Genomic DNA, 15,410 nt, shown 5'->3' with positions numbered 1-15,410 from the left:
ATCATCCATCCATTTGTCAAGTATCCTGATCCAAAGATGGGTACAGGATCTGTTTCCAATTGATACGTAAATTGAATCAATAAAGTCGGGAAGCATGTGAACCTTTCATTTCCAAATACCGGAACCCCAACCCATTTGGATCCCTCTCTCCATTCCCAAGGCCATCCGTGCATGCAATTTTTGCTTGATGACCCGCGCCCAAGGTTTGTCAAGCATGATAGCTAACCAACCAAACCCATTTTTCCAGTCGGTTTGTTTAGGTGTTTCCGAAAATCATGCTTACCATCATTGACTGACAAAACTTTCTCCTTGAACATCTTACACAACATTCCTTTCATATTTTGAGACCCAGTCATTGAGTTGTAAAGATGACTGGAAACCTTGTTTTATCATTGTTTTCCATATGTGGCATCAACAGATAAGAGACCCATTTCACCTTAGACATCTCAAAGCTTTAATTTTGTTGCAGATTTAGCAGGCTTCTGTGCTTGGTTGGTTGTTTGCTTTTGAAATATGTGTTCTCCTTGGATTTCTTTCATACATTTAAGCTACATTATAATTCGGTTCAAGGTTACGGGAAACTCCACTTACATGTAGGAAACTCGTTTCCTGAGAAACCATTTCAGAAACGGAAAACCATGCATTTTCGAAACTTGTGAGAAACTTCTAAAAGGGTAATATGCAGATCTGAGGTGCGGTTGTAGTTCTGTTTATTGGTGCTCAAGCATTCAATGTTGGTCTGAAATAGGTTTGAAAAGGATGGATGATGTGAAGCAGGAAATCAAAATGTAAAAATTAAATACAGACCAAAAATCAATTTGAAAAGGGGCGTTAAGTGCTGTGCATAATCTAATACCACGAGGCAAAACTGCAATCTCAACTAATGAAATATAATGACTGGAATGAACCCAATGCAACTGGAAGGAGAATCAAAGCAAGAAATCAAGTGTAAATTGAAGATTAAAATGTATAATGAAAAAAAAAAAAAAACGAAAACAGGGAGTTAAAACATTTTGTGATATATGGGATGATGATTAAAAAAATTTGATGAGGTTCAAATAAATACGAAATCAGCAAGGTCTGGATATGATTTATGAATAACAGGAATAAATGTTGGAGTAGAAAACACACAGTAGCCATGGCAATAGGCAGGTCGACCCTTCTTCAGCTTTTCTATTCAACGGAGGAAGATGGAAACCGATCTCCGGAGTTCTGAAAGAAAAGCATCGATATCAAGTATGTTGTTACCATACGATGCCCCTTTGTTAGCCGGCTTAATGGGGGATCCGATCTATGCAGTCAATCCAGGGAAAAGGCATGGTTCTCTTGAATCAAAGAGGAAGATTGAGAGGGGGAAATGCAATGGAATGCGATGCTCGTGGATGACATGATGATCGTTAAAAATAAAATAAAAAATAAAAAAAATAAAAATAAAAAAAATCGACAAAGGAATGTTGGAATGAGATCATTCCTGTTAATCTTGCACAGGATGGATCGACCCTACACACATTGCAGGTCGATTCCCCCCTTTTGCTTTGTAATAAAAGAGAAGAAATAAAAATCTTAACAGACAGATGTTGAAAATGAAGGGGAAGAAATGTTTTCCTGGAAAAGAAGAGAACTAGAGGGATGAGGTCACTTACCTGTAGAGGAAACACCGTGGAGAGGGGTCGATAGCAGCCGCTTGCAGAAGAGGGCCCGTTCAACTCTTGTAGAGGAAGCACTCTGATTGCTGGGATGATTGATCTACTTCCTCCAGCTGACGCCAATGAGGAGGGTGAAGCGAAGAAGAGGGTAAGAAGAAAGAGGAAGGAGGAAAAATGAGAAGCGTGAAGAAGCTGCGGAGGGGTGAAAAACGATGGCTGTTTAGGGTTTCTTGAATCCCCTTTTAAGGAGGAACAAAGGAGGTTCGGGAGGAAATCCGTTGAGGATCAAGGGCAGAGGATGAAGATGGTTTGGAGATAGAGGGCGATGGAGAGAGGAAGCCATCCGAGAAGAGGGTTTCGTGATCGATCATGGAGGAGAGAGAAAGAGAAGGGCGAACGGAAGGGGGGCGGCTATCTTTCCCTTTTTTTCTTTACGAAGGAAAAACCCTAAAACCTACTTTGCAAAAGACCCCCTTCAGTTTTCAAATTTTTACGAAAAAGGGGCTTCCGAGGTCTTTAGCAAAAAAAAAATCGATTTTTACACTCATTTGGTTTTCTCATAATTTTCTCAATTTTTTGGTTTTTTGCGTTATCTTTTCAATTTTTTTGTATTTTTAGAATAAAATCCTAAAATCTATGAGAAAATAAAGATTAAAACTAATTTTTTGTGTTTTTGCAAAAATATTTACAAAAGGGAATTTTTCTGAGAATTTAAAAATTATTTTGAGAAAATTTTTTCAGAAATGGGTTTTGATCCGGATTTTGAGGAAATATGGATTTAAAGTGCTGGATTCGGATCCGGAGTTGATTTTGAATATATCAATATGAATTTTAATTCAGAGAATCTGAAGAAATGACTTGATTTTCTCAGAAAACGGGGTTAGGGGTAGAAGGGTCATTTTTACAAAACTTTGAAAAATTTGGGGTGTTCACACCCACCTTGCGGCAACGCTCCATATAATGTGAATACAAGTCATAATCCCATTCTTTTGAACCGATTTCCTGTCGTCTTGGCTTAGGTCAAGCTCAAGAATATGTCATTGCTTGACAAAATCCATTCTAGTTTTACCAACATCACATCATAGAAAGGCCTATGAAGTTTGCAGATCCACAATCAACGGCATGTAACCACCTTGGTTTTGTTGCTAATGCTCTAGATGGGTCTCACAAATTTTTTTCAGAGTCGTTCATGCTCTGGATGAACGGCAATTAGGGGAACACCGATCCCATCATTCTAAATAGGATGGGTTGCATCATACATTCAATCTTAGTCATCCAATCAACAACTAGATGGTTCTGGATGGCTAGAATTGAATGTACGATGAAATCCATCTTATTTCAAACGATGAGATCCGTGTTCCAACTAGGGAATATATAGATCGGACGACCGAGAGCAAAAGCCAAGAAAAGGGATCTTTGGAAAGGTGTCCCCGTTCATTTTTCAGTGGGAAGCAACTGTGTGACTGGCACATCCTCGACAAACACCCCCCAGCTTTCAGGGTTTATCACTTTGTCTAGCACATAGAAGGTGCTTGATTTCAAGTGAGGTTGCATCAGGTGCAATCACATTCCACATTTTTTATATGTGGGTGCTCAAGTGCAGCACCACGTTTGAAATGTACAATGCGATTACACCTGATCTTTTTCCGTTTCAATTCGTGTCAGTTGGCCACACAATTACTATACTTTTCACTGTAGGAAGCGTCGTGAATGAACTACAAAATCCGTGGTGATATTACAATTATAGTAATGATGTGTCTTAGAATTCTCTCAAACAGGTTCCGGCAGAGGCGTAGCTAGGGGGGGGCAGGACTGGGCTGTAGCCCAGTCCTGCCTCCCGAATCAGTTAAATTTTTTTTTTTTTTTTAAATCCCAGTCCTAGCCCAGCCCTGATTCCATATGAAATAGATTTTTATCCATTTTTGTAGCCCATCCCAGTCCTAGCCCAGCCCTGACTGCAGCAAATAGTTTGATTTGTCCACATGAAATAGATTTTTATTAATAATTGTAGTCAATTTTCATTTCCAAATACCGGAACCCCAACCCATTTGGATCCCTCTCTCCATTCCCAAGGCCATCCGTGCATGCAATTTTTGCTTGATGACCCGCGCCCAAGGTTTGTCAAGCATGATAGCTAACCAACCAAACCCATTTTTCCAGTCGGTTTGTTTAGGTGTTTCCGAAAATCATGCTTACCATCATTGACTGACAAAACTTTCTCCTTGAACATCTTACACAACATTCCTTTCATATTTTGAGACCCAGTCATTGAGTTGTAAAGATGACTGGAAACCTTGTTTTATCATTGTTTTCCATATGTGGCATCAACAGATAAGAGACCCATTTCACCTTAGACATCTCAAAGCTTTAATTTTGTTGCAGATTTAGCAGACTTCTGTGCTTGGTTGGTTGTTTGCTTTTGAAATATGTGTTCTCCTTGGATTTCTTTCATACATTTAAGCTACATTATAATTTGGTTCAAGGTTACGGGAAACTCCACTTACATGTAGGAAACTCGTTTCCTGAGAAACCATTTCAGAAACGGAAAACCATGCATTTTCGAAACTTGTGAGAAACTTCTAAAAATGCATTAAAGACCAGTTCCCAATGGAGTGAGAAACTAATTTCACATCACGTGGGAAACCTACTTATTTTATATTGGACACACATTTCTCTTATTTGGGTGTTGCATGTTTTTCAATAAAAAGATGAGATTTTTGTGTTATTCAAAATTTTAATTACTTATTTTAGTTGTAACCAACGTAATCATATTTTTTATAAACAAATATCAATCCTTATTACTTATCGTTATATTAGTAAAAAAATAAAGTTTACATAAACTTATAATATTCTTCATCCACATTGCTCCACAAATATATATATCACGTTTCCCCTCTTACATTAACTTTAGAAAGTCTCTTTTCTTGTTTCGGTTTCGGTTTCCCTTCCTCTCAACCTTGGGTTGGTTTGTGCTAGCAAATTGAATATTTGCAGTTCTTTCAATTCAAACATGGCTACCAATTATGTTGAGATGTACTGCTGCAGTATTCTGTTGGTGTAGGTACCATTAAAGATTTGACCTGCAGTCTGAGTTGCTGGGGGTGCTAACTTCTCTCATAGAGCACTCACATCAACAAAAGACTCCAGTAATTAATTTCAAATTCTCAGCCATTACACTAATATTGTTTGCCTACTACATCGTGCTTATCTTGCAGGTAATGGTGGCATTTGGGTCTGCAGTAGCCTACTTATTGGGAACAATAGTTAATTGGCGTGTATTGGCGCTCACTGGTTAGTTAGTACATAACAATGTTTTCATTTCTTTCTCATTAATCTTTCATCTAACCATGATGGGTAGTCCTTTAAAAAAATTGGAGTACTTCTTTCAAAAATATTCAAAGATAAAGATCATCAAGGTATCCCAAGTTGTTGGGTGTTCGGCCAAGAAATGAGAAGAATTGATTGGAGCCAAGATTCATTCTTGATTCATTCTTCTCAAACTAATTTATAGCTGAGTGCAACATTCTAGGTTCATTGAAATACGCAGAGATAATTCTAGACTAGTCACAACATTCTAGGTTCATTGGAATGCTCAAAGATAATTCTAGACTAGTCACAACATTCTAGGTTCATTGGAATACTCAGAGATAATTCTAGACTAGTCACAATATTCTAAGTTCATTGGAATACTCAGAGATAATTCTAGACTAGTCACTTGTCAAATAACTCATTAACATCACTTTCCAACTACCTAAGTTAGCACATTACTCAACATATTTCCCCCTTAATGTGTTGCTCTTGAACTCCAAGCATCTCATAAAAATAGTTGAACTTGTCTTTTGAAAGTGCCTTGGTAAAGATGTCTACAACTTGATCTTCACTCCTGCAAAATTTCAGCTAAACTTCACCTTCTTCAATTGCATCTCGAATGAAATGGTGCTTGATGATAATATGGCAAGTTCTACTATGAAAAAATGGATTTTTGGCAATGTCAATGGCTGATTTGTTGTCACATAACATCACTGTAACTTGCTTTTGCTTCTCACCAATGTCTTCAAGAATTCTCCTAAGCCAAATGACTTGAGATGTTGCCAAACTTGCTGAGACATATTCAGCTTCAACGGATGATTGTGCCACACTTTGTTGCTTATTTGATGCCCAAAAAAACACTCCTGAACCAAGTGAAAAACAATAGCATGAGGTGCACTTTATATCATCATGACATCTACCCCAATCACTATCACAATAACCATGCAAGTTTATAAGAACTCCTTTGCTAAATTTAATGTCATAGTTGAGTGTTCCTTTGATGTATCTTAACACTCTCTTGGTTGCTCCAAGATGCATTTGACTAAGATTGTGCATAAACCTTGATAATAAGCTTGAAGCAAACATAATATCCGGCTTTGTAGCTTCAAGATAAAGCAAATTTTCTACCAAACTTCTATACAAAGTAGAATAAACTTTCTTTTCTTCATCTTCTTTAAACACGTTTTTCACTTACAACAAGTGGTGTAGACATAGGCTTACAATCAGCCATGTCAAACTTTACAAGAATATTTTCAGCATATTTCTTTTGACAAATAAATATTTCATCATCATATTGATAAATCTTCATGCCAAGAAAATGATGTAACAGTCCCATGTCATTCATTTCATATCTTTTCATCATGTCTTTCTTAAAATCAGCAATCAACTTCTCATTGTTATCGGTATAAAGTAAATCATCAACATATAAAGCAACAATGAGAATGTTTGAGTTACCTTGAGTCTTCACAAACAAGGTTGGTTCACTCTTGCTCTTCTTGAATCTTTGCTCCATGAAGTAAGAACCAATTTGACTATACCAAGCCCTTGGAGCTTGCTTCAACCCATACAATGCCTTTCTTAACTTGTACACTTTGCCTTCTTCTCCTTCTTTGACAAAGTCTTGAGGTTGTTGAACATACACCTCCTCCTTCAATTCTCCATTCAAAAATTCAAATTTGACATCAAGTTGGTAGAGATTCCAACCTTTTTGGGTTGTCATGGCAATGAGGACTCTAATTGTGTCAAATCTTGCAATCGGTGCAAAAGTTTCATTGTAGTCAATTCTGAGCTGTTGTGAATAACCCTAAGTAACAAGTCTTGCTTTCTTCTTTTGAATTGAGTCATCAGGATTCAGCTTGACTTTGTAAATCCACTTGACACCAATGATTTTCTTGTCTTAAGGCTTCTCAACTAGCTTCCAAGTCTTGTTCTTCTCAATTGCATTTATCTCCTCTTTCATTGCCTTTCTCCAATCCTTTTCTTTGTATGCTTCTTCAAAATTTTCTGGTTCAAGAATGCAAAAGTTGCATCTTGCATAGACATCACTCAAACTCCTCATTTTCTTTTAAGTTGAGCTTGAGGAACTTGAGTTTGAACTTGGAGATGAAGTTGGGCTGGTTGTTGGAGTTGAATGATCATCACTTCTTTATTTGCTGAATTTTCTTGTTCATCATGATGCCAAACATCCTACTTTTCAATCTTTTTCTCATCCCAATTCCAAGCAGCATTTTCATCAAATAAAACATCTAGACTAATAATGATTTTGTTAGTCTTCAAATTAAACAATCTATAAGCTTTAGACTTGTAACTGTAACCAACAAAAATACATTTTTCACTTACTTCATCAAGCTTGTACCTCTTTTCTTTTGGAATTTGAGCATAGCAAATGCTTTCAAAAACTTTCAAGTGTTTCACCAAAGGCTTCCTTCCACTCCATGCTTTAATTGGAGTTTGATTTCACACAACCTTTGTGAGACTTCGCTTGAGCAAATATACAGTTGTATAAACAGCTTCGGCCCAAAATTCTTTTGGCAAACCTTTATCATGCAACATAGATTTTGCCATCTCCATCACTGTTTGATTCTTTCTTTCGAAAACTCCGTTTTGTTGTGGCGTGTAGCCAACGGTCAGCTGCCTTTCCATGCCTTCATCTTCACAAAATTCTTGAAATTTGTTTGAAGTATACTCCTTGACACAATCACTTCTTAACGTCTTAATGTAGTGGCCACTTTGCTTTTCAACAAGGCTTTTGAACTTCTTGAAAATTGAAAACACTTCAGTTTTTTCTTTCATGAAATAAACCTAAGTCATTCTTAAAAATCATAATGAAAATGATGAAATACTTGTTACCTTCATGGGAAGTGGATCTCATAGGTCCACAAACATCCTTGTGCACTATCCTCGAAATTTCCTTGGCTCTCCATGCAACTCCTTTAGGAAATGGTTGCCGGTGTTGTTTTCCAAGTGCACAACCTTCACACACTTCATGTTTCTCATCAATCCTTGGTAAGTCATACGTCATCTCATTTTGTTGAAGTACTTTGAGGCTGTGAAAATTCAAATGGACATACCTCTTGTGCCACAACCATGAATCTTCAATGACATGTGCTTTCAATGCTTGAGTTCCACTATATTTGAAGTTGATTGGAAAACTTTGATTGATTTGCATTTTGATTTTCATTACAAGTTGTCTACCATCCTTTTTGACATAGATACAAAACTCATAATCATCAAAGTTAAGTGCATATTTATGCTCAAGAAGCTGTCCAAGACTCAATAAATTTTGGTCCAAATCAGGAACAAATAAAACATCACAAATGAACTTCGTACCTTGCTTGGATTGGACTTCAATGGTTCTCAATCCTTGTGCTTGAGCTATGACTTCATTTCTCATCTTCACTTATGTTTTACAGATTCATCCAAGTCCACAAAACTAGTTTTATCTCTTGTCATGTGATTGCTACATCTGCTATCAAGGTACCACACATCATTCTTGATTTTGTTGGCCATGTGACAGGTATAGAACAAGCTTCCTTCTCCTTGTTTTTTTTTCTGAAAATTGTGCTTGTTGGTTGGTCTTGAACCTGCAATCTTTCTTCAAATGGCCAAGTCTCTTGCAATAATAGCACTTTGGTTTGCCTTTGTGCAAACAATCTTTCTCAAGATGATTGCTCTTGCGACAATGGCTGCAATGCTGCAAATTTTCTGCATTAGAGGTTCTTTGAAAGTTGCTTCTTCCTCTTGAATTTCTACCTCTACCTCTTCCACGGCCATATCTTTCACCTCTTTGTGAGTCTCTTCCTCTTTGATAGCAAGTAGAGGTCTCTCTTTCATTGGTCTTGGGGTTGAAATTCAGATTTGATTGAAAAGCACTTTCAATAGATTTTTCAGCATGTCTAGCCATCCTTCTCTCATGAGCCTTCAAGGATCCCAACAACTCTTGAACACTCATTAAGGAGATATCTTTTGTCTCTTCAATTATGAACACCATTGGATCAAATTTGGGGGGTAAACTAACAAGAATCTTCTCTACAATTCTGCTTTCATTAATTTCTTCACCAAAGGTTTTCATTTTATTTACAATTTTAATGATCTTTGTGTAGTAATCTTGAATATTTTCAACATCACTCATCTTTAAATTTTCAATTTCTCTTCTAAGAGTTTGAAGGGTGACATTCTTTACCTTGATGTTCCCTTGAAACTTCTTTAGTAGAATCTTCCATGCTTCATTGGCTTTTTTAGCTCCCATGATTCTTGAGAATTAAGATATCCAGAGTCACACCTTGCTGGATATATGAAAGAGCTTTTGCATCCTTCTTTCTATTCTCATTTTGAGCTTTTTTCTCTTGATTGGTGAGACCTTCTTCACCTTTCGGTTCTTTATAGTCATTCTCTACATATTTCCACAAGTCTTGTGATCTGAAAATTATTTTCATTTTTACAAACCAATGATCATAATGCTCACCGGAGAATATAAGAATTGGAGGACCATCACTAGTATGATTGACCATCTTATGTAGATGAAAAATTACTCAAATTTTTTAGTTTTAGGGGATGAACAAGGCTGTGGAATCGGGCTCTGATACCAATTTTGTTGGGTGTTCGGCCAAGAAATGAGAAGAATTGATTGGAGCCAAGATTCATTCTTGATTCATTTATCTCAAACTAATTTATAGCTAAGTACAACATTCTAGGTTCATTGAAATACGCAAAGATAATTCTAGACTAGTCACAATATTCTAGGTTCATTGAAATACTCAGATATAATTCTAGACTAGGCACAACATTTTAGGTTCATTGAAATACTCAGAGATAATTCTAGACTAGTCACAACATTTTAGGTTCATTGAAATACTCATAGATAATTTTAGACTAGTCGCTTGCCAACTAACTCATTAACATCACTTTTCAACTACCTAAGTTAGCACATTACTCAACACAAGTCCAGTCTTGTAGAGATACTGAAAGGACTGCTGATCAGTTTGCACCAACAATTGGTTTCCTTAGACCATATGTATGATTATCTTAGAAATCACACATGCATGCATACACATTCACACGAACTGACAGGCTATATCCCAAAGATGGTTGGTGGTCAAGTGCAACAACACACTAAAAGTGTGCAATATGATCCTCTCTCAGGTCCATCAATGTCACGTGCACGTGCTGTGGTATAAAAAAAGTTAGGAGGTGTGGTTCCCAACACTTATAAAGTGTTTGACCCTTTTAAGAAGGGGCAGTACACTTAGGGCCTTCCTCTTAAATGGGGGGTGCCCTTTCTTTTAATAGGGGGCAGCCACTACGTGGCTCCCGTTAGGCAGAGCACTTCATAAATGTTCTCCCAAAAGTAAGAGCTTGAAGAGTAACCGTACATACTTTTTCAAATAAAGAAGAAACCTAAAAGTCACGGGAAGCAATTATGTTGAGGATGCATGAAAACAATGGCTTTGGATGCATTCAATTGTAATTAGGAACTCATGGTCCCACAACATTGGCTAATTGGAACATGGATTGGGAGATTTGAAAGTGATTATACTGTTTGTTAAAAGAATTGAGCAGACTGAAGAGAAAAAAAGAAGCCAAAGATCAGAACAGATTCAAGTTATGATAGATTTTAAGAATCTTTTTTTCCTATGTACAGGAATCATTCCATGCTTGGTTCAATTCATAGGCCTCTTCTTTGTTCCTGAGTCTCCAAGATGGCTGGTTAGTTTCCATTCCATATGTGCATATATATATCACGCAATATATATTAATGCATTTAATTTCATGCAATGACTTACATACATGACTGTGTTGCAGGCAAAAATTGGCAATAAAAATGAGTTCCAAACAGCATTACAGAGTTATCGGGGGAAAGAAGCTGATATTTCTCAAGAAGCAGCAGAAATTCTGGTTCACATTCTTAACTTTATGAACAGTCGTTCTCAACATTAGAACCGGAAACTGGACTAGAATTTCGATTCAAAATTCTTTGGGAAGGGACTCCCATCCATTCCTTCGTCTTTTTTTTCTTTTTTGATGACTGAGTTCCTCTCGAAGCGGGTAATCCCTAGGTGGGGTCACAGACACCCAAAAGCTCTTATGGAACCCACCAGTTAAAGGCACTTGTACGCCCAGTGGGGGTCGAACTTGGGATGAAGGGGTCTGCACCTTCTCCCATAGCCCGGCTGCCACTCCGCGACCTGGGCAGGTGTCCATTCCTTGTGTCTATTGGTGTATCTATTATTCAATCAATGACAGGTAAATATAAGTTAAACATGAGTTTAAATTGCTTACTTTATTGCCACCGTCAATGTGCAGGAATATACAGAAAGCCAGGCACTCCTTCCTAAGCCCGAAATAAGGGATCTGTTTCAAAGGAAATATGCTCACTCAGTCATTGTGAGCTTTTCTTTTTTCTCTCTTCTTTTTGGTTTTTTGTACGACCCATTTCTCACTGTCAAATAGTTAATTATGTGAAATTTATAAAGCGGCTGATATTTGAATTTTTTTGGTAACTAGGTAGGAGTCGGTCTGATGGTGTTCCTACAATTTGGAGGAGCCAGTGCAGTTGTGTTCTATGCAACAGAGATTTTTGTATCCGCAGGTTGGTTATTGTGGTTCAATTATCGCCCAATATATAAAGGACCTTCTATGGTTGTATTGCTCTGGTTGCTCGTGAACTGAAATCTTGAGTTTACACGGCTTAACCAAGTCACCTATAGGGAATTCATAGAGGTGTCAAGTCTACTTGCGGCTCAGAGAATTATTAGATGCCTTGAGTTAGCTCACACATGACTTTCAAGTTTATGCATAACCCACAACGGCTCCACTCATCTGGTAAGGGAGGCTTGTGAATATCACTAAGTTGACGGGACGTCATAAGTTTGAAACCCCTGGATGTACTCCCCAGTGTGTGTGTGTGTGAAGGGTTTTATCAACCGAAGGCCTGCCAATGTGCAGTCGGTGATGAGTGTTTTTTCCCTTGGCCTAGCCAATAGAAAAAAGGTTCACATTATATAGACCATTGGACTAGGGGAGGAGGCAGGTTGGGGCTAGGGTGCCCAACCTGACCTGAAAAACCCCAACATGGGGGTTTAGGCCAGGGTGGTCAGTGCCCACCCTGGCCCAAAAGTATGCCCACCTCCCAGTACCGAAAGTGCCCAAAATTGTGCTTTAGAGAGACACATGAAAAATAAGTTATTTTCTTTTTTCGGATTAAGAGAAAAAATTTATTACAAAAGAAAAATAACTGATCAAAATTTATTACAAAATAAAAACAACTGATCATTTGTTTCCTCGATCTTTACAGCAAAGTGACACCTGTGAGGGAAAAACAAACCAAATATTTCCTCATAATATTTTTCAATGTAGACGAAATGGTAAAAGATTTCCCAACTCCTTTTTCCAGCTTTTGCAGCAATAAGTGTCCAAGCCAGAATGGCTGACTGTAAAATAAAAAAAAGGGTTCCCTTTAGAGTAGCTTAGAATCACAATTTGGAGAAAAGTAAAAAAAAAACTTTGACTAAAAGTTTAAAATATTGATAAAGACCAGCAAAGACTATAAGTTTCAAAGAAAAAAACATCACCACTTCAAATGCCCCAAATCTTTGAACTAATTATGCTAAGACTTCCACGTGTGCAAACAAAAGTACAACCATCAAATTTCATGTTATTTTTCATGTAAATAGTTTTAATTAAATATTAATGTTGAAAGAAAAATGTCACAATAGATTAATTAAATATATGATTTTGAGATATATATTATAATTTTTTTTATAAACATTGCTTTTCAAGAAATATTCTTTTCATTTACTTCAAAATTTTATTTTAAAAAGTGGAAAGATATTGCTAACAAAAATCTTTAAATGATCATTAAACTAGCTACCTCATGCACCTCTTGTATTTGCTCACTATCATGTGGGAAGCATATGAGATCATAACGTCAAGGCCAAATTAGGTAAAATATAGCAGCTAAATCACAGAAGCAAGAAATAGGTAGCGTTGGGAAACTGAGAAGTAGGGCTAAGAAAAGAGATGAGCTGCTCGTTGATGGGCTCATGTTCGGCTCTTAAAGTGCTTGTTCGAACTTGTGAAATAGGCTTGATGATCTCGAGCATGAACAACCAATGTTCGTCTCAGCTCGACTCATATAGACTCGTTTATTAATAATAAATATATTTTACACATATTTTATATTATCGAATATTGAAGATGGTTGACGTGTTTGGCAAGCTAGCAATAAGTCTAGAGTTCTAATCCTATTGCTTATAAGATAGCAATACGTGTTTGGCACTGTACCTTGCACCTTTTTTTTAACCTGAACATTTTCGGAAGTACACTCTGCAGATTTTGTTTTCATGATTATGCTTCAGATTACTGCTGCCGGAACATGCTTTGGCAGCTTTCTGGTTGGAACATCTTTTCTCTTCAAGGTACCAATAAAGGAGAGAGAGAGAGAGAGAGGCTCACATTCATGCTTGTGGTTGTGATGTAGGCAAATAACTGGCTGAAGAAGTCGATCCCAATCATGAACTTAACTGGCATGTTGGTAATGACCCACAGCTAGCCATTATTTGAGCAGACATGAGAACCATGTATATGCTTGCTGATTCATCCTGGATCTTGTAAACAGATGTATGTTGCCTTCAACTCATCAGGCATGGGTACAATACCATGGGTTATGATGTCCGAGGTGAGTTAATTTGAGATTTTATATAGAGGGCATTTTTTATGCAGCGCCGCTGCCGCGCCTCCGAGGGCCACCCATCTCAACATTTCTCAAGATGAATACCACACCCATCTGGAGAAATGCCAAGATGGGTGGCTGTCAACGCCACATAAAATATAAAACAAAGAAAGGAAGGCACGACAGTTGGTCTATAACAAATTGTAACAGCTAATTAATATTATATCCCTCCATTGCAGATATTTCCCATAAACATAAAGGGCTTAGCAGGGAGCCTGGTGACTTTAGTGAGCTGGTTCGGTTCTTGGGCGACTACCTATTCTTTCAGCTTTATGGAAGACTGGAGTGAAGCAGGTAAAGAATAAATTAAAAAGGAATGTGATCATCTAATGCAAAGGCACTTGAGAATAGGGCTGGTAAACGAACCGAGCAGCTAGTGACTCGATCAGCTCGTCATGAACTCGTTCATGATTGGTTCGTATAGTTGGCGAGCAGAGCCACTATAAGCTCATTTAACTTAAACGAGTCGAGGCACAAGGTGTTCAACTCGGCTCGGCTCGATAGTGCTCGTATAGATAATATATATATATAGATAATATATATATATATATATATATATATATATATATATATATATATTGTATAATATATAAAAGGAAGAACGCATAAAAACTATAAAAAAAATAAAGATGAAAGAAAAATATATACATAAAATATGAACTATTAAGTATAATTTATAAAAAACTATATATATTTTCAAGTATAATATATAAATATATATATATATTATGTATAAATAACATGAAATGTTTTTACTCGAGCCAGCTCATGCTTGGTCGTCTCATTCAGGGATGAGCTGAGCTCAAGCTCGGCTAAACACGAACACGAGCCGAGCCACAAGCTCAATCCACTAGTAAATGAGCCGAACCCGAACATGTTCGGTTTGTTTACCAGCCCTACTTGAGAACCAGAAATAGGTCAAGATATCAAGAAGAGGTGATGGGGGGATTCACCAAATCCCAAAAAGTCTCCATTGATTGTAACTGTTTTGGGAGGGAAGTGTTGGGAGGGGAGATGGTGTTATAAATTTGTGGATTTTAATAACGTCCTCAGGCGGATGCTGTTGCCAAATCAACTGATGTCATCATCACCGGTCCCAACAAAGGCTCCAAACAGAGCCTTACTGTTCCCAGTCAAGCTTCATAAGAAATTAAAACAACAACCTTGTCTGATCTGAAAGCCATCTTCAACCTTACCTCATAGGATCTACTGTTTGCATATTTCTGATTTGGCCCAAATCAGATCAGTTTGCACCCCAAGCTAAGGCCACTAGTAGGACTACTATTGTTGATTGCTGCTAGTATCAACTTGCGATCAAGATGAATGAAAGCTCATTTCTATCATTCCAAACTTTGCAGGAACATTCTACATATTATCTGCATTCTGTGGAGCTGCAATCTTTTTTGTGATGGCATTGGTGCCAGAAACCAAAGGGCGAACCCTTGAAGAAATTCAAGCCTCTATGGATTCACTCGGCTTATTTCGCTCAGGCATTAATAATGCTCCCTAGTGGTTCACCTCACGCACCGAATAACAAGGATTTCGCCATCAGAAATGTTTTTTAAGTAATGTGTTTTATTGGATCTGCACTCTTATTACTTCCTAAATTTCATTCCAATAAAGTTGAGCAAACAGGGCGTGTAATAACCGTAGGTACGAGTGAGGCAGTTGCGCCTGTTCACCAATTTCGAAATAAGTGTAGAACATAGATGTGTTAGGCATGG

General features: G+C 37.4%; 1 protein-coding gene across 1 annotated transcript in view; it reads left to right on the top strand.

Annotated features, from left to right (window-relative positions):
* Positions 1-15,196, top strand: part of LOC149837196 (sugar transporter ERD6-like 7) — a 28,078-nt gene extending 12,882 nt beyond the window's left edge. Inside the window, exons 7-16 of the mRNA XM_090007991.1 lie at positions 4,862-4,937; positions 10,597-10,661; positions 10,758-10,850; positions 11,259-11,339; positions 11,460-11,544; positions 13,287-13,372; positions 13,435-13,488; positions 13,573-13,632; positions 13,866-13,980; positions 15,045-15,196. Of these exons, the coding sequence (XP_089864117.1) occupies positions 4,862-4,937; positions 10,597-10,661; positions 10,758-10,850; positions 11,259-11,339; positions 11,460-11,544; positions 13,287-13,372; positions 13,435-13,488; positions 13,573-13,632; positions 13,866-13,980; positions 15,045-15,196 (867 nt within the window). The remainder of the gene's footprint in view (positions 1-4,861; positions 4,938-10,596; positions 10,662-10,757; positions 10,851-11,258; positions 11,340-11,459; positions 11,545-13,286; positions 13,373-13,434; positions 13,489-13,572; positions 13,633-13,865; positions 13,981-15,044) is intronic.
* The last annotated feature ends 214 nt before the right edge of the window (positions 15,197-15,410 follow it).

Source organism: Nuphar pumila, chromosome 5 (assembly GCF_984573655.1).
Source record: "Nuphar pumila chromosome 5, dmNupPumi1.hap1.1, whole genome shotgun sequence".
In the NCBI taxonomy this organism is placed as follows: domain Eukaryota; kingdom Viridiplantae; phylum Streptophyta; class Magnoliopsida; order Nymphaeales; family Nymphaeaceae; genus Nuphar; species Nuphar pumila.
This window is presented reverse-complemented; position numbering and strand designations above follow the sequence as displayed.